At 45.1% G+C, this 24807-nt stretch overlaps 1 protein-coding gene across 1 annotated transcript in view; it reads right to left on the bottom strand.

Moving 5' to 3' along the window:
- The window catches only part of OXSR1 (oxidative stress responsive kinase 1), an 88078-nt gene extending 66752 nt beyond the window's left edge, over window positions 1-21326 (bottom strand). Inside the window, exons 1-2 of the mRNA XM_069006325.1 lie at window positions 21117-21326; window positions 1974-2086 (exon numbers count right to left, since the gene is read on the bottom strand). Coding sequence (XP_068862426.1) covers window positions 1974-2086; window positions 21117-21186 — 183 coding nt within the window. The 5' untranslated portion in view covers window positions 21187-21326. The remainder of the gene's footprint in view (window positions 1-1973; window positions 2087-21116) is intronic.
- Between the last annotated feature and the right edge of the window lie 3481 nt (window positions 21327-24807).

The following is a 24807-nucleotide window of genomic DNA, read 5'->3' as shown; positions in this document are numbered from 1 at the left end:
AAAAAAGTTAATTAAACTAATTGAGAAAACTGCCATGAAGGAAGACTACAAGAAATTAGACGATATTTACTTTAGGGTAGAAGCAGATATGGAAACAAGATAAAAAGCAGTGAAGGTAAGAGCACACAGAGCTCTTCCATTCTTTTGGCTCTTGCACTGAGAAACAACATTGGTGATCCAATAGACTGACAAATTCAGAACAAGCCCAGGGAAAACACTTTTTCACACAACACATCTACCTCAGCAACCCCTGTCCCAGGAAGCTGCTACAGCTCAGAACCATCTTTGTGCCCCTCCACCCCTCTATGACTTTTAAATTCAAGGATATTTACAGCTGCATACCCAAGCCCAGCAAAGGACCCACACCAGATCTGGTCACAAAACTGGAAGCTCTGGAGAGCTGACAGCAGCAATACATTGCAGGCCTACCCATAACAGGAAAAATCATTGTGAGGAACAGGTCAGCCAGAGACCCAAAACATGCAATTAGAAGTACTTCCCTAAAATTATACATCATATCTCTTCAGTATCTCTTTCTGAACCTAACCTTCTTTAGCCAGAATTGGCAATTACTCAAAGACTCAGTCTCAATTACTACATCCTGACAATGCAGGCAGGAATACCACTGAGGCAGGGTAGTATGGGCAAGAGATGTAAGAGGCCCGAAAAGAATACCCAGGGTTGGTATAAGGACAAAAAGACCAACTGTGAGAGGAGATCTTGAACTCCTACACTAGCATGAACCATAAGAGGATTTGAACACAGGCCATCTTGAGTCCTTCACGCAACCCTCCACAGGAGCACTATGACAGACTGAATGGAGCCTTTACCTCTTTACCAGGGCAGATTTGCAGATGCCTATAATGACAAAAATAGCATTAGACAGAAACTGGAACTGTGGTTCAGGTGATTTGCTGAAGATTGTACACATGTAGAGGTAGCAGGACTCCCAAATTCTCTCTGTTCTACCTTGTAATTGCAGGCACCAAAAAAAGTGCCTGAAGTAAACCAAGCTGTCGAGATGCAAGTGGACAGATGGACATGGCAGGATTATAAAAATCTTAGTTGCTTTAGAAGAAAAGATAGTACCAAGCCTCATCTCCATAATGCCAATATTTACTGTGGAAAGCTCTGCCCCAGAGAGCTTTCTCGTTTTAGTGGAGACAACTCAGTGTTCACAGGAATGTCTATTTCTACCTGGTTTAAATTCAGGGACCTTCCAGATGTGAGGCGAATGTAACAACCACTGCACTGCAGAGGCACCAGCTCACACACACACAAAGAGAAGAAAACCAAGCCCATCAACACAGGGGCCAGATGAGGAAAGGGAAATTTCAGTTACCACAGCTACTGCAAAAATCTGTTTTTCATTGAGATAACCTTGAGAAAAGAGGCACAGAGCAGCAGAAAATGACAGAGCTATAGCTCCAAAGGATTCTGTCTCCTGTCCTGAACTCAGAATTACGGGGATTTCCATATGGCAGCCTGCAACATGTCAGTGATCCCTTTAGCTGGCATCAGTACCAGAAAGAGATTAGGAACAACAGCTAATTCATTCAGTTTTTCTCTTTACAGGTGAAGGGAAAAAAATGTAAAGAACTGAAGGAAAGGAAAAGAAAGCGAAGCCATTCCCTTAAATTTGAAATGTTCTAAAAGCAGTTCTAGATCCCCCTCAAACTTCAGAGCTCTTGTGGGTACAGCTGAGCTTCACACTTGCACATTAACTCAGTTCAAAACAAAGGGATTATACAAAGTGCTGAGCTCTAAACAAACAGTCTGAAGTTTTGCAACAGTTGATCTTTTTAACATTTTAAGCACCATGTCCCACAACCAGGACAACTAAGCTGCCTCTAATGAAGTCAGTCAAGTTCCCTCACCTTCATTCCACCTCAAGAAAGGTTTTAAGGCACTTGGCAAAGAGATATTTCAGAACTAACAGAAATACAACTCCCCAGACAATTCTGGTTGCATACCAGGAGCTCATCCATGCTTGTCTGACACTTCTCAAGATTGATCCGTTTAATCGCCACCTTCTCTTTCTTCGGAGCACAGAAGGCTGCCTGGACCACTGCAGTCGCTCCACTCCCTGAGGGGGGAAAAAGACAGAGTTACCAACACCTTACAGACTTCACCAGGAAGGGAGGGAGGCCAGACAACAAAATTCTGAGTGCCAGATAGTAAAGACAGCAGAGCCAGGTAAAAACCCAGTGAAAGCCCTCTAGGCACTCCCCACTGTGCAGCTCCATGGGTTGGCTCAGCCGCCACATCCAAGTGCTGGGCAAACTGAAGGAAAACAAGCAGATCTTTATGGTCCCTTCCAGGGATCATTAGAGCTCTGCAGACCAAAAACCCTCTCCAGATTCCAGCTTCCTTATAGAAGAGTGATTCTACTCATGTATTTTTACAAGATATGCCACCGAGGTCACACAGACTTTTAACCTGATGTGTTCACCCAAAGTGTCAAAACAAGCCACTCTTTGCTACCGACACTAATGAGATTTTTCAAATATTTTTAGACACTAATTGCTGTTCCCATCTCTCCTGATTTTATGCAAAGACACGAGGTAGGTTTCATTCAAGCAGGTTCAGCTCCAGCTCTCACATTGCCTCAGTTTCTGGGTTGAAAACCATAGCCAGAGAACATTTAAATTCCAACGGGGAAAAAATACTGTATTTTAACGTACAGTCCTTCAAACTGCTACAGGTAGGGAGTTCTGGATTTAACATGCTCAGCAACATCATATCCTTTGACATGAGAAGGAGTTTGCAATACTGAGACATAAAATCTATTTGATGCTCATTTTTGCTGGCCTCCAGAAACTGTTGCAACGTTCACCTCTCATCAATAGGACACCTTGTTGCTTTACTTTCTACCTTCATCTTGGTTCCCCACATTTACACACTTCATTGGAAAGGAGTAAATCCAAATTAATAAAAAAGTGGGTAGCACATAAGAAAAATAGCTCAAAAGTTCCTATTGCCCATACCTAAAAAATGCTAATAAAAATAAACCCACAGCTATTTTGTTTATTATCCCAGGCATAACTCTTGAGCCCATTTTGGGCTGAGAAATGAGAACAACTATTCTGCATTTTGGAGTAACACACCTATTTTAGTAGATTCTCCTATTTTTAACACTATAAAAACTACTTCCAGAATTTACAATTCAGGTAAAGCACGTTTTGCAAGCTTTGTGATTTTTTTCTAGTACATTCACATAAACTGGGGGCTAAGTTTCATCTTTAAACAAAAGCTACTGAAGCTCCCTACAACCACCATCAAGAATCTTCTCACACCAAGTTGTACCAACTTGAAGTTCCAGGTGGAAGAAAGAGCTTGAAACCCAGCCCTGAAAGATACAGGAAAAATGTTCCATTCCAAGTCATACTGAAATAAATTGAGAAGCCCTGATCTGTGGGACTCTGCTCCTCTCATCTTCAACCAGTACCTGCTACAGTGGAGCTACAGGACTTTGACTTCACTTTATATGGCATGGCCAGTGCACCCTGGACAACAGCATCAGCTTGCCAGGACTCCCTGTACTCAGGAATTTATATTTTAATGGCAGAAAGTGAAAGTGTGCAGAACACAAAATGCTAAGGTTGCTAAAGCTTTATTATTTCACAAAGCAAATGGGTTTTTAAGAAGTTCAAGACTAAGGCCATTTATTACTTGCACACATATTGTTTTTCAGAGACTATTCACAGCACAAAGCAAAACAAAGTTATGAGGAAAAGGACAGCAATCACAGCAAGAATATTTACAAGGGGCTTTGAAAACAAAGTTTGAGTGCTGTAAGCAGTTTCTTGAGCAAATGAAAGATGATGGAGAGGTCTATGCAGATATTTAAAAGAAAGTGCTCAGAAAGAGCAAGGGATGGAGGTTTTGACAGCAGTTTGGTTAGACTGCCAGGAGCAGGGCTGAAATACACAACATTAAAAACAGGACAAACATCCTAAAAGCAAACCTCCACATACACTCCCTGTAGTCACTCTGCCCAGCAAGTGCAGGAATCCAGCATGAAAGCAGCAGTCCCAGTACAAATGAATTCCCACTCACTGGGAATCCTGGGTGGCACTGACCTACTCTCTCCACCCAATACCTGCTTCTCTCGTTTTGTTTCTGCTGCTTCTTTGGTGGGGGGAAAAAAGTAAAAACACAGAGGCTCAAGACAAAGAGCAGAGCACACAGAAGTGGTGACAAAAGGCAGAAGTGAGTTTGCACTTCCTAGAACTGCTGGTCTCCCTACAGCAATAGCCTTTTGGAAGTCAGAACAAAAAACAAACACTGTATCATTTCTTTGGAAAGAGTTAGATCCCAAAAGAAATGTTGATGCTGACACATTCAAAGCACTAGTATTATGATTTCTTTCTTTGGATGTCTTGGTGCATAGTAATAGAGGCTGAAAACACAAGCCAGATGCTGGAAGAATATGACTGTGCACCTCGGAGGACTGTCTTGTCACAGAACCCTTTCACTCCCCAGTTAGTTTTATAGTGTGTATTTTTACTTCTAAAGCTACCTGTCCTCATCAGCATAGGTATCTGTGTTCAAAGACTCTTTCTGGATATCTCAGACACTCAACAGTGTCAGCATACTGCTTCCCCCCACTGCATGACACCCCAGGATTTCTGTGCCAGTTAAACCCAGTTTGTGTAAGCACAACTGGCAGAGGTGCTTCTCACAATCCAGATGCAACATCACTACTATGAACCAAATCCTTCACAAGATGAAGTTCAGGGCTTTATAGAAGTCACCACTCAAAAGAATAGCTTTGTGTTTTATTCTTTCAGGATGTCACTACCAGAAACAATAGATACAGGCTAATTAAAAGCAGGACCACTCATGCTACAGCTCTTTTCTAGTCCTCAAGTCTGTGGGATCAATGCTCACTAGGACTTCAGGGCAAAAACTGCTTTTCACTAGGTGCTGGACAATGTCCCAGCTTACAGGGACCTGATCTGTTAGGAGTGTATGGCATTATTTGAACAGTAATGAAATCCCAAACTAAATCCTTCTGGGCACATGGCAGGGAACCATCTGAACTCGAGACTCCTCCCATTTAATTCCCTGCTGCTCCTACTTTTCTGGCAGCTCTCTTTAGTTCGATCACCACCTGCTCTCCCCACTCCCCCCTCTCCTGCTAATTCGTCATTTCTTTCAGCTCCTCTGTAGCACTAATTATAGAGAAACAATGAAATCTCAAAAGCGTATCAAGCGAGGATTAAGCCAAGCTGAAGCACGATGTGCCACAAGCAAGCTGCTCTTTGGTGGCAGCAGCAGCAGCATGCCGTGCTTCTGGGACCAAACAAAGACAGGTTTCCATGCTTCTTTGGAGAGTTCAGAAAACATGGCAACACGGGCACTTCACGGTTTGCAGCCACACAGTTTGTTTATTAAATGCCAGGGTGGCAAGAGAAAGAAAGGAGAGAAGCTGCAGCGAGGATGCTGAACACACTGCTAAGTGCAAAACAGGCATAGGGAGAGATGACACCAACAGACAGAAGAAAAAGCTCACCAAGAAAGTTTTGTGAAGTTTAAGAGCGGTTAACAAATATATAGGGAACATGGAAAGAGATTTCCTGGGCTGCTGTGAACAGCCTTCAATGAGGAAAAACCCCAAGGGCAGTTTGTGCCAGGGTAGCACAACTTAGACAAACCAACTCTCCCAGCAGCCACAGATCTGCTGCGCTCAGAGCCAACTGCAGTCCCAATGAGGTGGGCAGCATGGGGTTAGTGTTCCTGTGCTGGGTTCCTGCTCACTCCCCCACTCACTCAAGACACTCTGATCAAGGTCAGTACCGAGGCTCTTCCTCCGCCTCTTTTAAGGTCAGCTTTCGGAGAAAATTTGCTCCCTGGTTAATCTCTTCCAACATAACGGCTTAGCAAAACAATGAAAACTAGGCACAGCCAAATGCTTGCTGCTTTATTCCTGAAAAGCAGGAGATCATTTCATTGAAGGGTGATGGGGAGGAATGGTTATTAGGATCTGCTTAATACCCTCTGCTTTTGCCTCTGTAGGCTCTCAGATATAGTTCCAACCCCTAGGATAGCAGCTGCAAAATTCCTGCATAAGAGGGTCGTGACCTACTTTAGAAAACACCGCCTTAAGAGGAAAACATACCCTTTCTAACCCCTGCTTCTTTCATGTTTCTACGATTAAATAGCTCTTTCTGAAATAAAACTAACCTCTGAAAGGATTAAAATAACCCAAATAAAAAAGTCCCCAAGCGCTCAGTTACTGAAGCCTGATTTTTCAGGTTATCTCCTCTAGACCCCTGGATCCATGCTCCCTGTACCTTCAGCACCCACAGCTCCAGCCTGAACTTCTCCTTGAGACAAACGCCCCATAAAAGCCCAGCACCAGCCTTTAAGGCATGCTGGACACCATGTCTTCTACAGCTGCACAGCTTACATGAAGCTTCCATTTTTGAAAATAAAGACAAACCCTCTGAGATCTCCGTTGAAGTTAATGGAAATCAATTATTTCAAGGCTAAGGAGGAGTGGAAAGACAGGGGACTGACCAGAGGACACAGCATGTTCCTGTACACTTTGTCTCCAATTTAACTGAGTCTCTGCAGCCATATCAGGACATTGAAGCGCTACCAGTAAGACTGCGATGAATTGCACTGATACCTCTTCCCAGGCAAATGCAATTGAAGCCAGAGATCCCCTTGGCAGAGAGATCCGCTTAAGCAATGGAACAGTCATGCCAAGCCGTCACAAGACAAGCATCAAATCCTGGCTCTAGGATAGTGTTCTCCTACCACGTGCAATAGTGATTTGAAGTAGTCACATGGAAGGAGGATTCACAAAACAGTGTTGCAGGAGCTTTACATTTACATCAGGCACCCTGGGAGATGGGACAGTTTCCCTTCACTGTAACTCGGTTGCTCACAAAGCTACAATCAACTGGGGACACGTTCCATACTAGTCTTGGAGCATCAGTCCTTATCCTACTGCAGTATCAAATACCCTCTGTAGAGGAAATATTCTTTCCCAGGGTCAAATGAACATTACAAATCATTTAGGTTTGAAGGAACCTCTAGTCCATCCTCCTGCTGAAAGCAGGATCAAATCCCAGCTTAGATAAAGTTCCTCAGCATCGAATTCAGTCTAGTTTGAATTTTCTTTAACAAGAGGCATTTCTACAGCCTTTTTGGCTGTTTCTGTGTTTGACCACCCATGTGGTACAGCTTTTTTTCCCCCTTGATAACTAATCAGATCTCCCAAGCTTGGTCTTTCACCATGCACCTCTGTAGAATCCAGCTTCATCTTCTCTAAAACTTCCCACTAGATAGCTGAGGACAGCAACAACTCTGCTAAGGCTGAAGTAATCCAGCTCTCCACACCTGCCCCCTTAAGTTATATTCCCAAGTCTCCTTCAGCATTAGGCCATGCTCAGCCAAACACCTCTGCACAACCCTGCCCTGTGCTTCCACCCTTCCCTGCATACATACAACCTCTCTATTTTTAAGCAAGATCTGGAATCCATCCTCCACTATCTGGGGTGCGGTGCCAGAAAGCTGCTCGTGACGCAGGCTCTGTTTATAATTGTGCCCACGGGTTTTCCTCTTATGAACAATGCACACAAAACACTTCCCTGCAAGGCTACTCTGGACCAAGCAATGACTTTCAGGTTCCAGGTACCCCAAAGCCCAGGAGACCTTTAATGCTTTACAGCCAAGGCTCAGGATTTGTGTCGCTGCAGGCTCGCTCCATCTCTGGATGCTTCAACTCTTTGACAGCCTCATGCCAAAGAGCTGTGGGAGCCCTGCTCTGATTACTCATTCCAAGGACAATACAGCTATAAAACAAGAAGCTACAAGACTGGGAATAGAACTTCTTATGCGTTCTTACAGAGCACAGGGCAAATACAGATCTAATTAAACCAGAAATTAAATACCAGATTGCAAATTCAGACTGATCTTGCATTGTTTGGTCCATGTGCTATGAAGGCAAAGTGATGCCTCTGTTTTCTGCACCTCATTTGAGGCTTCTGGTGAGAAGAGTCCTCTTGCAAAGAATGAACTGCTTCTAAAAACAAGCTAGCAAAAGAAAAAAAAAAGCCTACTCTCGGATTTCCAGCCAACTCAGCATGGGGTGGGAATACTCCTTTCCCCAAGCAAGACTTGGTAACAAGAGTCCACTGAATGTCAAAGTCTTGCTGGCACAAGCCCCACAATTCAGGAAGAGTGAAGTAATGCAATGTTAATGGTCCTTGAGTATGTTTTTCAAGCTGTCTCCCCACTACATGTCACGTTCTTACTACAAAATGGAAGATGCAATCTACAACAGCTACAAACAGCATTAGTAAAACCAAATGGAATTCGTAACAGGACTCAGACATAGCCCTAGTACTGCCACAGATGGAGCAAAAAGTCTTCTTACCTGTGGAGACGAAAAGGTTTTCACAACAAAGTGTCATCTACTCAGCATGAGACTGCAGGAAGAGTGATAACAATTCTGGAAATGGAATTACAGTCCCAAACCAGCAGGAAGATCACTTGGGTGCTTCTAGCACTGCTCAGAGTGAGCCCAACCAACAAACTGGCTCTGAGTACTGCTGTTAAGAGACACTGAGAGCAGCAGCAAAACCGGTCAGGGAGAATTCAGTTGGGTTTGCTCTGTGCCTGATTGGGGGACCTGTGGGAAACTGAAGCAGCAGCAGAGCAACCCACAGCAAGAACAAAAAAAGTTACAAAACCACAGGAGTGAGCACAACTCCCCTCCCACAGCAACACGGGAGTGCAGACATGCACCTACCCACAAGAAGCTCCCAGAGCTGCATCAGCAGAGCCACACTCACTCCCAGACACCCTTCCACCACTCATTCCCAATACAGATTTACTATGAATAGTATTTCCTATTGAGAGAAGAACCAGGGCTTTACATTTATTTCTTTACAAGCTGAAGGATGAAATCCACAGCACAAGCACTTATTTAAAACCCTGGTAGATGTAGTAAGAGGCCAGGTTTAACTAGGTGCACCTTCTCCCGACTCCAATCATGCAGCGTTTGATCTCCAGCAGAGATGGAAAGACGCTGTGTAGAGAAGAAGGAAAGAAACACTTGCTAATACAGTGCAAGGAAGAAATAAATCAGAGAAGCATAAGCAAAGGCAGAAAGCGAAAGCAGATTTAACTGGAAAGTTGTGAGGGAGCCAGATTTAAAGCCTATATGGGGGGGGTGGAGGAAAACCAGCAATCCCCACAGACTACAAATCACAGCATAAGTACACACTACATATGAAGACACCTGCACTATGTGCATGCAACAGTCCTGCAGGCAGCTTAACAGCTGACCTCTCACATTTACAAGACAGTGGCTACCCCCATATTTCTGCTGAAAAGGCTTTAGGAAGAACAGCTCAAGCCTGGTTTAAATAAATAATTTTAAAGCTTTGCATTTCTGTGTGGTCAATGACAAAATGTCACCCCACCCTTCAGCCCAGCCTAATTCACATCACTGCATGCAGCAGGTTCATTCCTCGCTCAGGCTCACCTTGAGCACAGCCCAGCACTGGGAACATTCAGCTGGGTTCAAGCCAAAGGCAGCTGGAGGTACAGCAAGATACAGGGCATGTGCTGGACAACACCCTGAGAAAGGGCAAGGATAGGGAGGTAACAAGTCCAGGCAGAGAACTGAGACTTAAATACAAGTGACTTCTATTTCACACCAGCACATCTAATGACTACAGTCTAGACCTTTTACTGAAGAATTGGAAGGAGGAACTGGAAAAAGCAGAGTTTTCACTTGTGAATTCCTGTTGTTTCATTTAAATTGCAGGTGTATCACTTGGCAATGCTCTCTGATCATTTATTCCAGTACAGCCAGAGTTCAAGTAGTTCGAGATTCTGTGCAAGTTGTGAGGCCAAAGATTCCCAACAGTGCTCACAACACAAGGGATTTCTGTTAAGACACCATTATGTCTTTCCCAAAGCCTGAGAGTCTTTGCTCAATTTATGTCAGCACCTGCAGTGTCCAACAGACAACTGATATTCCAGCATTAATCAAGCATGCTCAAAGAATTTCAGAAAATAAGGAGAAGCATATTTTGAAAGTCTGCAGTCCAATTAGAAACAGAGCCAAAACATTTAACAGCACATAAACTTGCTGACAGTGAGTTATTCACCATCTTGACGAGAGCTCTCGCAGTTGACAATACCACTGAAAACCACACATCCTGTCCAGAGCTCAGATGTTTCTGCCCATGTAAGACAATGTACTTCTCAAGATTCCTAGTGCTCCATGTACAGTGGAGCAGGATGGTAAGCCAGTAAAGATCACACAGTGCTGCCAGCACTCGTTTAAACACGCTTCCCATCCAGTGGTCCATCAATACAAAAACACTCAATGCTGCAGACTTACTGCCCAAGTCTTTAATTCACATCTCAGACTCAGAGGAAGTAATATAAACCCAAATCCAATCACTTGTAATAAGTCCAGTATTATTTCCAGAGCCATCAGCAACTGATGGGCAATACCCACAGATAGGTACATCTTCCCATGGCCCCACTGAACTCTACACTATAAATAAATATATGACATTGATTTCTAAGCTGGAGAGAGGTTAACTACTGTAATCTACATGACTCAATGCCAAGGTTTCTGCAGAAAGGAAGGGGAGTCTTATGGAAGTTTTCACCCCACCCCACACCACATTGTTCTCTCAAAAATCTTTCAATGTCTCATAGGCCCTGAACACAAAAAAATGTCATCTGTTTTCCACCTTCGGCAAACATTTAGGTTGAGAATCCTCACAGACTAAGGAGGGAAGTGACAGGCTTGGAGAGAAAATGGTCAGCCTGTCAATATAAAACAGGCCAGGACTGGAACAGAGGGCGAGGAATAGGGCTGGCCATGCAAAGCATGTCAGCAAGATATGTGACAGAGTTGTCACCCAGTCACCTCGCTGTTTGATTTCATCAGCCCACAGCACAGGCAGCCAAGGCAAGCTTTCCACTGCCTCTCTATGACAGACCTGCAGCCCCCCAGCATCAGACTCCACACCAGAGCAAGGGATGCAAGAAAAAAAAAAAAAGACCAGGGGAAAAGCCACTGGCCACAGAAGGTATCAGCAGAGAGGATTATCAGGGAGGAGTATCAGCCCATCTGATGGTCCTCCAACATTTCCACTGCAAACACCAAAGCATGGAAGAGAGGGTGGCAGAGAGTGCTGCGCTTGGCTGTATGCCTAACCTCCCGCAGCCCTCACATACCCCAAATGAGTCCAGACTAGCAGACATTCCCATCATGCTTTAAGAAAACACCCTCCAGCTGTCCAAGGTACCCAGGGAATTTGGGGAACACCTCTGAGACGATTTTCCCCATGGCAGTAACTACAGTAAGCTCCAAGGGCCAGTTACACAAGTCCTGCGTGACCTGCCACATTTACTTAAGATGCTATTAGCATGCCTAAATTAGATTTTCAGTTTGAAACCAATTATATTTATTTGATTTTGTGCCAACATCTCTGGCTAATTTAAAGGGCACTGCAGCTATGCAGTGTTAATTCTACAGGATGGAAAGCAGGCTCAAACATCTCCAAACACAGCAATTTTAGTGGAGAAGGTTCATCGTTCCCTTTTAATTACTGTCAGTAGCCTTTATGGTATATGCAGCAATGTAAATATCATGCTGGCTGTCATCAGGTATTACCAAGGCTCAAAATACAGCACTGGTACAGTAGCCAAGCCAGTGTTCTCCTTTCTTCCCTCCCAATCTTTATCTCTGAACTCTGTCTCTCAAATGTAATTGTCAACTGTAGAGGATATTTTATTTGGCCAGGGTTCCACTTAACAGAACAATCTGTCTGCTTACAGTGCAGATGTTTGATAGTACCATGGTTATTTTAGGTAAACAAGCTTTTAAGTATCAGATATATCCTCTCTCAAAGGCTATTATCCTTTCTTTTCAGCAAATATCTTGATCTAGTAAATATTTTCTGCATCTATTAGTCTGTTCAGCACACAAGATTAGCCCATTGCTTAAAAATTATATTCTTTAACCAAGAGTAATGAGAACCATCCTGAGCCTTAGGATCTGGACAAATAACTGAGCCGAGGTTGCCAGTTCATCAGGCCTCTCAGCTGTTCAAACAAGATTTGCATTGGTGAGTCGTTCAACAGGAAAACTGTTCATGCTCAAGATGCTTTTTCCAGTGAAATACAGTTTGCTGCAAGTCAATACCAAGCTATTTATTAGACAGCAATTGGCATCCTCGATGACTATTTTTACTTTAGTGAAAGGATGGAACTTATGGCTTCACCTTTCAACTTGCTTGGTGCTCCTGGAGGGGACCTTGTTGCCATCTACAACTCCCTGAAAGGAGGCTGTAGCAAGGTGGGAGTCAGTCTCCTCTCCCAGGTAACAAGTGACAGGATGAGAGGAAATGACCTCAAGTTGCACCAGGGGAGGCTGATATTGGGTATTAGAACAACCTTCACTGAAAGGCTGGTCAGGCATTGGAACAGGCTGCCCAGAAAGTGGCGGAATCACCACTGAAAGTGTTCAAAAAGCACTGGATGTGGCACTTGGGGACAGGGTTTAGTGGTGAACACAGTGGTGCAGGGTCAATGGCTGGACTTGATGATCTTAAAGGTTTTTTCCAATCTTAATGATCCCATGATTCTATGATTTTATAACTACCTCACATGGTGAGAGATAGAAAGGTTCACAAAGAAGTGGGCTAGGAAGTAAAGACGTAGAACACATCAAGTTTCCAAATAACTCCATTTCCATTGGTAGATCTTGAGGAATCACAAACTGGAGACATTTCCATCAACGCCTTTAAGGTTTGGAGATGGCACAAACGTCAAGGTTCAGCTTCCCTGTGCCTCCACAGGGAATTGTCCTTGCAGATACAGCCTGAACATAAAGCAAGCGGTGTAAGAAACCACCAAGCCTCAGCCACGTGCTATGAAAGACAAGGCATTGTTACTTCCCACTGTCGTGGGGAATCCATTAAGCAGCTGTTTCATCCAGCAATGACAGGGTCACAGGGAGATTTGAGTGTTTAATAGAACGTGTGTCAGTAATTCCCCCATGTGCCATTTCCAGCACAAGCATTCATTAATTCGGTATAGGGATTATACAATTCGGCATCAGTCAGAGCAGGGAACTGAACGCCACGACCCTGGGAGTCCTCACTAGCTCTGTGTCTCAGCAAAATAAGTGACAGGAGCTTTCCGGTTTTGTCCTGAAAATTGACATCATGAAATCCATCCCCATGGATTTTGCAGGAAAGGTGTTTACTCCACAACAAGAAGCGCTGTCTTTAACTGACAAGTTTTCAAGCCATCAAGATAACCTAATATTGTGTTGCCTGCCTGAAGATGGAGACAGCCTGAAATTCCCAATTGCAGTTTCAGCTGCCCCACTTACCTCAACAGGTATCAGCTCAGAGCACAGCGGAGCCCAAAATTTTGTAAAGAAAAATATTCTGTAAGTGCTCTCATCCCACAGCCATTAATGTGCTCTTTCACTTTTCAAATATCATCATTTTCCAATACCCTCTGCACTGTTTTCACACCTTCCTTTTCAGAAGAGCTGGAATGAAACCCAGAACCTAAGGAAATGGACTTAAAATTCCCCAAAGACTGAAAATGAGCAAGGGCCTAACTGGGACTAAACCAAATTTGAAAATGCACAACCTGTCCAATAGTAACTATGGAGCTTTCATCCAATGTTTAGTAAACCATCAGTTTTACAAAACATGTGTTGAACTGCCCCAAGATGCAATAATCTCACATCCTGCCACAAGTACCTCAACACAATTCAACATTCAGAGATGGTTTTTTAGACATCTTCCTACTTGACAACACCCTCCCTTCTAATGAACTGCAAAATTTGTCAATTAACTCTGCAATAAGACAAAAGCCAACTTCAATTCTTCCACACAATAAGCCACCAGAGGATACAACTGGACAAGCCACATGCTCAGTCAGATCTCACCAGAAGTCAGGTGGGTACTTAAGGTCAGATTTTCCTTCTGCTGTTTTAACTTAATTCAACTCTGTGGATGGATGAAATGGGAACAGCATCCTCCCACACAGCTTTATTAATAGCAAGGTGCTAGCAATAAAAGTAAAGTTTGTCCTTAAATTACCATTCATGACAATAAAACAGTAAAACTGTGGCAAAACCCAAGGAGAATTTACTACAGTAAGAGATGATCACTGAAGTATTTTAATTCACACTGTTCTTTAACAGCTGCTTGTACCTTCTCTTTACAGAATGAATTTACATAGGCTCATTTCCTGCCTGAAGGAAATAACCATTGGGGAGAATGCTATAAAGTCAGTTTAGCATGGAACAGTGAAATGAAAGAAAACAAGAATATTTTCTCTCCCCCGCCCCAAACTCTCAAGACAAAGTGGTTGGAGCAGAAAATTGAAATCTGGCAAAAAATTAAATCCTCATTCAGAAAAGCTTTTCTGTATTCACTCACAAATGCATTTTAATTCGACTGAGTTATCAGACTTTGAAGGTGTCATTTCACAAGCATGCAGTACAAACTGTATAAAACTGTAAGGGATGGGAGGTGGAAGGAAGATTTGCCTAATATGGTAATTTGGTGAGAAAGTGAATCTGTGCTCTGAATTTACTCTGTACTTCATTCATGGATGGGATGTGAAGCCTCTAAGAGTGGAAGACAGTCATCCCCTGCAGACTTCCCAGTATGTAGAACCAAAGAGGTCTCAGAAATCCTGGCAAGGCACATTAGACTCTAGCTTGATGGAAGCTGATACATAACCAGTACTTTTTCCAGGATGGAACTTCTCCTAATTACAAGAAAATTTGCATTAAGCAAAAATTCTGGGTGCAGTGGTGCACACCAGAAAACAACAATCTTTAGGAACCTTGGGGAGTGATGAGAGAAAGGACTTGGAAAAAAGCTTTGCTGGTTGTTGTAGCTGTTGAGTAGTTGTGAAAAGAAGTACTGGATTTTTCGTTTGTGCACTTGTATCACCACAAATCCCTACCTGCTTGTACAATGTGACAGGACCACCTAATATGGTTAAAACCAAGGAATATGCAGGCTGTGATGATTAACATGAAAACCCCACTCATTAGTAGTGTTTCAAGGCAAACAACATGTTCAGACAAGTTAAGGGATCAAACTTAGGGCTGACAGAATCCCACACTAAGTCAGTCTCTTCATTTATGTTCATGCACACAAGGGACATGAGAAATTCTGACTCAGTACCATGGACCCAGTCAGGCATCTGTACCCCTGCTGCCATTCAGCTGTAGTTACACCATTTGCTAAAGTGATCTTGTCTTACTCAAGCCAGACAAGCTGGATTTTGTTCTGAAGTCTGACTCCCTTCATTAGTATATGCATTATTCTGCCTCTACCAGAGGTACCCTATCTCTTCTCACACACCAAGAGCTAAGACCTTCTGATTAAGAGCCTGGCCTGCCTGTCAGACAGGGACCTAACCCTGTCTCCAAGACTTTCCCGTGTGGCTGCCAGGAAGAGAGACGGAGTTTCACGTGTTTTTGAGAAATGTCAAGGCTGAACTCCCTTAGGTGAAGTCACAGGAAACTGCAGCAGCTTTGAGAGCCAAGTCCTTCAGATCTGCATCTCAGTTGTTTGATTCTAAAGGGAGTGCAGGATAATAGCTCAACTTGTCTGGAAAGCCCCAGCATCCTGATATTTGAAAGATTTTGCAATGCCAAATTCCACTGTTCCAACAGCTATTCTTCTACACCCACAAAGCCCTCAAGTCTGTCTCTCCCTATTAAGAAAGTTTAATAACACCAAGTTTACAAGCACTCCATTATCATGTCCACAGCTAAATTTACTGCTGCAGCAATTTATGATGGATATTGTCCATTTTTGGGGAAATCTTCCAAGAAAATTTGACCAAGACACAGTTTGTTGCTACGCACTAATACTATTAGCAATAAGTGTTATTGCCATCATTTTAAAGAGCTCCAACTTTTAATAAAAGATTACATCTCTAGACTCTGGCTTAGTGGGCAAGCTGCTAACGCTTGGAAATAAAAGAGATGCTGCCAAGTTCAAATAGACAAACGTTCTGGGGAAGAGTTGATTCTCTTCAAGATTTCATCAGCTGCAGAAGCAAGAAGCCTCCCAGGCATGCATTTGTCAGGCAGCACGTACACCCCTCAGGTGTGTTCAGGAGCACAGTACAGACACACTTCCTAGCACCAGCAAGGATATTTGCATTAAACTGAAACTATTTAAATGGATTCTTGAGAAATTGAAGTGTTAAACATTAATCGGTCCAGGTACCTAACAGTACTGGAAGTAACTGCTACATAGCAACTAAACCCAGGAAAGTGTGAGCTACTTCCACATGAAACACCCTGCATGCTGGTTTTTTCCTTAATACCCCAGAATAGCTGAAAGCAGCAGGATCTGTCCCTGCTGTCCCCTCAAACCAGTAGGCAAGGCTAACAACCAGGTGTTCTTCCCAGCCAGCCTCCTTCATCACTGCTTGGCTTTGTAAGTCCTCATTCAGCTGCCTTTATCCTGCCATTCTGCCGCATTTTATCCTCCTTCCTATCAGGGCACAGACAACAGAAGCACTAAACAAAGGCACACGAACAACCAAACACCTCTTGCTTTCACCTCCCCATGGGTGAAAAGCAACTCATTTCAGCTCTAATTCTAGCAGGGCAATGGTATCAAAGGTCTTAAAGAAACGAGATGTGTCAAGTGTCCAAAGGCAAGGTAGCCTGGATGCGGGAGTAGCTTGGCTATTCTGTTGCACTCAGGATCACACAAGACATATTTGTCTACATCCAAGCAGCTGAGAAACTGGTACTGAGCATCTCTCACTTCAATGCCCAAGCAGACCAAGTACTATGAATGACTGCTCACAATTTTTTAACTTATTTGCCCAAAGTCAATTTAATATAAGTTTAACATAATATAAAACAACTAAGGCTTTTCCACCAACTTTATGTGGAAAAAATGAGCACACAAAGCAAGTCTTCAAATGGATTAACCAGCCTGAATACTGGGAATACAGCGTAGGAATCAATTTTGCTCAGCAAAGCTGGGGGGGGAGGAGTGGGAATCCACAAGAAAATGCTAAAACAAAACATATGGCACCAAGACTGAATCCTAAACACTCCATTTAGAGCTCGGGCAGTTATATTTTGTACAGTGTAAGATTTTTCTTGAATGGGTTTTAAATAATCAGGCGTGTGAAACTGGCTGCAGCCAGCACACAGGCACCACAGCTAGCAACGAACACCACGCTCCAAGGAAAAAAAAAACAATCCCTAAAGTTATCATTGGACAAGAACCTCCCATTCCAGCCTGGTTTTTACATCCAAAGACCCCAATCGCTCCTGGTCAGCACCTCCAGGCTGCTCTTCTTCAATGGCACATGAGACTTCTACAGAAGCACCAGACAGATGACCACGGAACTTTGATAAAATTTGGGAGAGCAGAAATCTTAATTCTAAGAAGTTCCTCTGTACCTGTGAAAAAAAATTTCTCCCACACAGGGCTGGGATGAACACAGATAGAAATCTAAATATTCAGCCCCAAAAGATCAACATGTTCACAGGCAAAGCCCAATTCCAAAGCTACTCAAACCGCAGTCATTAAAGAAACTAATCATTCCTTAAATGGTGACTTCAATTTTCAATTTAGGCTTGATTTCTGATGGGATAAGAAACTCCCACCACATCTGTTCATGCAGCCTGCACTGTCCTCATCGCTGCAAAGGAATCTGTCAGGGGAGAGAGGGCACAGGAACAGAGCATGGGAGCATTCCCACCACTAATTTATCTCCTGTTTCTGGCACAGGCTGTTTGCAGCAAAGGGGATGCTCCTAAATCAAACAGCCACAGTCAGCACTGCTCTCATCTTTCCAAAAAAGTAGCAAAATGAGAATGACCCAGTTCCAACCAACTTCACTCCTGCTACCAGCATTTCCAAGAGGAATTGTGAGATCCAGGGGAACCTGCCTGTGTATCTGATCAGCACAAGCAGCATGAGGTCGAATTTATTTCAGGCTTCAAAAAGAAGACTGCAGTAATTTATATGCAATCCACGCTCAGAAGACCAACCACCTTCACAACCACCACCACAGCACAGACTATATTCTGCTTTTTACATAAAAATTGCAGTGTCTCCAAAGGCCCTATTCACCTGCAGAACTCTCACTACTCTGGGGGTATATTTCACTGAAATGCTTTATAAATTGCTTCCTCTACCCCACCTGCATTTTATCCTTTCTTAAAATGAAATTAGGTTCTCATCTGATCAAAGTTCCTTGATTCAGCATACTGGAAGTTATTTAAGCCTAAGGAGGCTACTCAGCAGTTATTAACACTAACCAAGCATAATCAACATGGATATTAATCCACACCTTTATAATGAGTCATTCCCGGTGCTGAGTATTCCTTTTTTATTTATATATAGTATTAGCCAGAATCAGGGGGGGCAGTTTTACAGTACAGGTTCTCTTTGCAGGTAGGAAACTTGCTTTTTCTATTCCTGTACTTGAGTGGTGTGGAACCATCCACATCCAATAAAAGCCACATATGGCTGTTTTCAGGCAAAACAAGTACAAATTAAAGAATTAGACTACAAATGGATTTTTGTCATTCCATGTGAAGAAACGGCTGAGCTGGTAATCTCAAAATTTATTCTAAATTTTAAGAGTTATGTTTTTTTTCATCAGGAAACAAGTTAAATCCTTTAAAAGCACCAGTGCAAGGTTCATCTCTTTCCACATGAGAATGTCTCTTTGTTCTGTGCTGAAGGACCTTTACAGCTCTTCAGTTAAAAAGAGAGCTCAACAAAAAAAAAAAAAAAAAAAAAAAAAAAAAAAAAAACCAACAACAACAAAACAAAAACCCTTGAGGTTTACAGGAGACATGAAGCAGGAGGCAAGGCAGACCAGCTCAGTTAACACAGTGACATTTTGTCCCACAAATCATATACGTGCTAGGAAACTTGCGTCACATCTCCATCCAGGCCGCTGGCAGACACACCAGTGTTTGAAATGAGTAAAGGGGGGGCGGGGGACGGGAAAGTTAAAAAGAGAAACCATATGTTTGCAATATACACATCTCAGTGTACACTCCATCACGTGCCAAAATGCCAACACAACCTTTCAGTGAGCAGGCGACATCCAGAAACTCAGTTTGCAGAGGGACAGGGGATAGAGAAGAAATTAAACATTTTTTTCCAGATTTCTCCCCAAGTTCTGTCAGTTAACATGAGACAACACATGTCTGTGCTCCTCCTCACACTCTGAGGCTGTGGGATGCGCGTCTCCAGCAGCAAGTTCTCCCAAGAGCAAAGTGTATTTACATTCCCTTTTGTTCCCATCCCACCCTGCTCCCCAGTTACAAAGAGGCATTCGCTCCTATCCTTGATTGCTCAGGTCCAAATCCTTGCTTTGTGCCACCACAAAGCACCCCTTTGCAGGCTCTCAAAAGCAAAGGAAGTATTTCCTACACAGAGAAATGCAATTCTCTTTCCCCAGGAAATGGGTGGCAGGTTCTCCCCCTTCCACCCCACACCTGTATCTCCTGCTCCTCAGGGAGGCTGAACATCCTCCTCCCCAGGGCACATTTTCCAGGAGATTTAAAGGGTTGGTCTGAGGATTACATCTTCTCTGTCTTTACAGGTAGTTGGTCTTCCTAAAGCACTGCCGCTCCCTCTGAGCAGAGGCAGAGGACAAAGCCTGACCCCACAGAGCAACAGGGATTTCCAGAAGGATTTCCCCCACTCCACAGCTTTAGTTCCTTCCTACTTTTAAACAATGCTAAGAATTTAATCTCTTAAAACAGCATTTTCACAGACTCTCCCGCCCTCAACAGAAAACAAGCCTCCCGAGGAGGCAGAGATGGAAAGCCTGGGCATGACAGTGCTACGTCATTTAGAAACTTCAAATGAAAGCACTCCACAAAGATTACTCAAAGAATTAACCTCCTTCCTAAAACCCTTTGGCCGGGAGCCACCTCCTGCTTCATTCCGTGCCTCCGGAGGGTGAGACGGGAGGTACTGACCTTAGAGTCACCTGTGGCACCACCTCTGATGTGTCACATACTCGCCCTAGAGCAATATATCCCTCAAACACACCCCAACAAAATGGTCGAGTTAGCCAGTAAATCAGTACAGCGGGAGGCCTTTGGCAACTGGGCAGTTTAAAGGCAAGAGAGAGTGAAGAAGGAAAAAAAAAATCGTTTAATGGAGAGAGCAAGGTCTGGGGCCTCGAGCTAAGGACAATGAATGAAAATGCACGGCAGCAGCAAAATTCCAGGATAAAAGGCTCATTCGGGGGCTCTACCAAGCCCTCCGTGCAGGGACCAAAGCAGCGCGGGGCTCCGAAACTGCTGAGAGGTGTGATCGCCCCAAAACGAACGGGGGTGCCCCAGAATGAGAGAGCCCACGCAAGCTCTGGAGTTCACTCCCGCTGACCACCTCACATTCCAGCACATCCAGACCACACCGTGATGGGAAGAAAAGCCCCCCGAAAGCGTACCCCGTCCCGCTCACCCCGACACGAGACACAGACCCTGCCCAGAGGTGCGGGCAGAGGCCAGGGACGAGCCCCCTGCCAGGGAGGTGTCCCCGCGACCACCGCAATCCTCTCCTGGGATGGGGCAGACCCACATCACCTTCCATGGGCCCCACACACACATGAGGAGGGGCAGCTGCCTCAGCAGGGGGCTCACACAGACCCTCACGCCCCTCAGAGTTCCCCGCAAGGCGAGGGGACAGATCCTCTCACATCCTTCCTACATACGTGGCTGGAGAACGGGGCGGGGGGTGGTCACACAGTCCCAGTCCGTGACGGGGTGTGTGCGACGGGACCCCTCCCAGCTGAGGGGTACCCCGACCCTCACACCCATCAGAGTGGGGGGACAAACCCCCCTCAGCTGAGGGGTCCCCCAGACCCTCACACAGCTCAGTGTGGGGGAACGGATCCTCTCACACCCTCACATGGCTGAAGGAGGGGGCAGCCACACAGTCCCACTCCTTTGCGGGGTGTGTGACAGGATCCCCCTCAGCTGAGGGGGGTCGGACCCCCCCTTCCCTCAGCCGACTCACACCCCCACATCCGAGGGGCACCCTGCACCCCCCCCCCAAACCCCGATGACCGCTCACCGATGACCTCCTGCAGCTCGTAGTCATCCTTGTTGATGGACCAGGGCAGCGCGCTGGACTCCTCGGCCATGGCCGCGCCGCGCCCGCCGCCCTCCGCGCCGCGAGGGGGAGCGTCCCCGAGGGGCGAGGGAGCGGAGAGGAGGCGCTGCGGTGTCCCGGCTGTCCCCGAACCCTGGCCGAGCCCGAGCCCCCTCCTCCTCCGCCTCCTCCTCTCCCGCCGCTACCGCCGGCCCAACTCCGGCCGCCGCCACCTCCTGCACCTGCCCATGCCCGGAGCGCCGCACGTCACCCGCGTGCGCCCCGCCCGCCACGGCGGGGAACCGCCCGCCGCCATCTTGAGCGTGGCTTGGCGACTCCCTGCCCGCCACCACAAGGCGACTATGCCACGGTTTGCTCGGTTATCACCACCGGCCTCAGGGGACGGGCCGGTAAGGAGGGATTCCAAACAGAAGGGCGGAGGAGGAGTCCTTAAGGAAAGGGCGGGGATGCCACACACAAGATGGCGGCCGCAAACATCGTCCCCGCCCTCAAGCACAGGGCGGGTGCCGGTTTAAGAACAGTGAGGGCAACGATTGGCTGCCCGCTGCCAGATCCGCTGCTTCTATTGGTCGAGCGGCCGCCAATCATGTGCCGCCCTTTCCCGGGTCCCTGCGCCCGCGGGGCTGGGCCTGATCCTGCCGTGAGGCGATCCGGAGCCTGCGGGCGGGAGCGGAGCCCGGCCCAGGCGCTCCCGGGATGTACATTCCGTGTTTAAAAATAGTGTGTGGGTGTGAGGCATCAGGAGGCCTGGTATTCTCTCAGCCCCCGAGGACGGACAGTTCTCCGCTCCACGCTGCAGTTCTAGCGTTCGTGGATATGTCCAACACCCTCATGGAAATGCCCTGCGCGCTCATCCTATGGTTTAAGGCTTTGCACCCGGAGCTTTTTTATCTGGATGCGTTCAGGTACATCTGGTGGTCATTGAGGAAAACAAAAAGAGTGAGGAATACAAGGCTGAGTGGCACCATGGACCCACAAAGGCTAATATTTCTGTCTAATGTATATACATTTAAATTGCTTGTAGTTTGAGGATTTTTTTTCCCACCAACATAAAAAGAGAGAAAACAGCATCTCACTATTACAGTGCAGTAACCATCAGGAGAACCGACTTGGAATCTCAGTATCAGGTTTCATCCTTCTTTGCTGGTCACTGTTCTTCTTGTGGCTTGATGTCAGGCTCTTCTGCGGGTCAAAGAACATCAGTTACATGTATTTTTAGTTTATTAAGACAAATTCCTGAGATGCCTCTGGTGAACCAGGCTTTGTGGAGGGCCACTGCCAAAGGCATGGTTTGACCACAGTGCTTTCACTTGAGCTCTAATGCAGGACACCAACTCCTACTTTTTTCTGTGTCCCACAAAAAAGCCCCACAGCCCCATCTCTCTCGCTGCTGTGCAGGCACTCCAAAACTGTCATAAGGCAGAACCTCCAACTGAAAAGCTGTTTGTTTTCCTGCTTGTCTGTGTTAAACATTCCCCTGCTGAGCGATTTTTAATATTTGCTAAATATGCCTTAATTACTGCTTGGAACCATCTCTGTGATCTTTTAACCATGTTATAAAAGCAGTTTATATGGCAATTAAAAACAGGTTTTACCCCAGAGCAGGCACCGGGGTAGCCAGTGTCATATTTCTGATAGCTAACAGCATGTTAAAAATGGATCTGAGCCAGGCACCACCAACAAAAAGAGACTTATACACTTAATTTTACCACAGTGGTTTTAAATTCAGAACCATCTTTTGGATTCTCTTATTCTGGGCTGAAAATCCTCTTCCTGAAGGCAATGCTAAAACTTATTGCTTTAGACCACTGGGGCAGGATTATGCCCACAATGAGCCTTGTTCTTTAAGAATAACTACAGGCTTTGATCAAAATTAAAATTTAAAATGTGCACTGGCAAGACCACTAGTGGCCACGTGGCCATAGAGAGATGAGTGCTACATTTAATTTTCCAGCTCTGCAGTGAAAAATGCATTTCCATATTTTTAAACCCAAATCTCTCATTCACTCAGAGACTCCAGGTCTCATAAATTTTGCATTATTTTTTTTAATGAAGTCAGCATTTTGAGTCTCTCAAAAGTCAGGGGTTGCTGTTGCACTCATTCATTCAGTAGGTTGTTCCAGCCTGAGTCTGGTGAGGGATGAAAACATGGAGCTGGATTCCACAAAGCTTTTATTCCTTAGCCAGCTTCAGACCTCCAAGCTGTACCTTCTCCTCTTTCATCGCTTCTGCTCATCCTCTTTTTCCTGATTTGCTGTATTTCGCCTGTCTCGTGTAGGCTGTGAGCTCCTCAGGGCAGAGGCAATGCCTCTATTTATAAAAGAGCTGTGAAGTGCTGCTGCTGAATCAAGTGCTCTGTTGTAATAACAAGAAATTTTAGTGGAAATCTGAAGTGGAAAAGCAGCTTCCTGGTGTATCCACCTCCACTCTGGACTAGGCTTTAGGGAAGACTGAGAGTGGAAAAACTTCAGATGTCTTTCAGGTGGGAAGGCTGCAGCCTGAGAAAAAAAAAAAAATGCCCTGAGAAAAAAAAAATTCCAGAGCTGGGTTTCCTGAATTTTTTTGACTTCCAGTAAAACACCACAGATAGGGCAAGCAGGACCCTCCTCCTCCATTGATTCTGCAGCAGAATGGAGGCTTTCCCCTGACTCCTGCATTCCACTGATATCCTGGGGCTGGTGTTCCTCTGCCAAAGCCTTGGTAGCCCGGGCACACAATGCATGTTCTCACACAAAATGCTCCCCTTCTCATAAGGCACATGGTTTCCTGCACTTCTGGGCCAACTACTTATTGTTTCAGTGAAACTTACTGGCACTATCCAGCTCTTTGCTTGGTTTTTCCATCCATGTAATATTGTAAAAATGATGTTTAATGCACACGCTGGTGATTCTGATGTCCAGCATACAGACATTGCTACCTTTAGTACCTGGAAAGGGTCCTTGGTGGTGGATGGATTTTATCAGCAGGTCAAGGGAGGTGATTCTGCCCCTCTCCTCTACTCTGGTGAGACCCCACCTGCAGTGCTGCATCCAGCTCCAGGGTCCCAGCACAGGAAGGACATGGACCTGTTGGAGCAAGTGCAGGGGAAGCCATAAAGATGCTGGAGCACCTCTGCTATGGGGAGTTGGGTTTGTTCAGCCTGGAGAAGAGGAGGCTCAAGGGAGATCTTACTGGGGTTTTTTGGTACTTGAAGGGGGCCTGTAATAAAAATGGGAACAAACTTTTTAGCAGGGCATGTTGCAATGGGACAAGGGGGAATGACTTTAAACTGGAGGATTGTCAGTTTAGATGAGATATCAGAAAGAAGTTTTTTATCACAAGGGTGGTGAGGCACTGGCACAGGTTGCCCAAAGAGGTAATGGTAATGCCCCATTCCTACAAATATTCAAGGTCAGGTTGGATGGGGCTCTGAGCAACCTGATGTCATTGAAAATGTCCCTGCTCATTGCAGGGAGGTTGGACTAGATGTCCTTTAAACGTCCCTTCTAACCCAAACTGTTTTATGATTCTATGATCATCATCACAGTTGTGAACATAAACTAACTTCATTTACACTTGGGTCATAGAAAACTAATTTAAACTCCCATTTGTGTATCGAGGCCCTGCAGATTTAATCTTTCTAGTCATGCAGCCTCTCAGATATATAATTTTC

The sequence above is a fragment of the Aphelocoma coerulescens genome, chromosome 2, assembly GCF_041296385.1.
Source record: "Aphelocoma coerulescens isolate FSJ_1873_10779 chromosome 2, UR_Acoe_1.0, whole genome shotgun sequence".
In the NCBI taxonomy this organism is placed as follows: Eukaryota; Metazoa; Chordata; class Aves; order Passeriformes; family Corvidae; genus Aphelocoma; species Aphelocoma coerulescens.
This window is presented reverse-complemented; position numbering and strand designations above follow the sequence as displayed.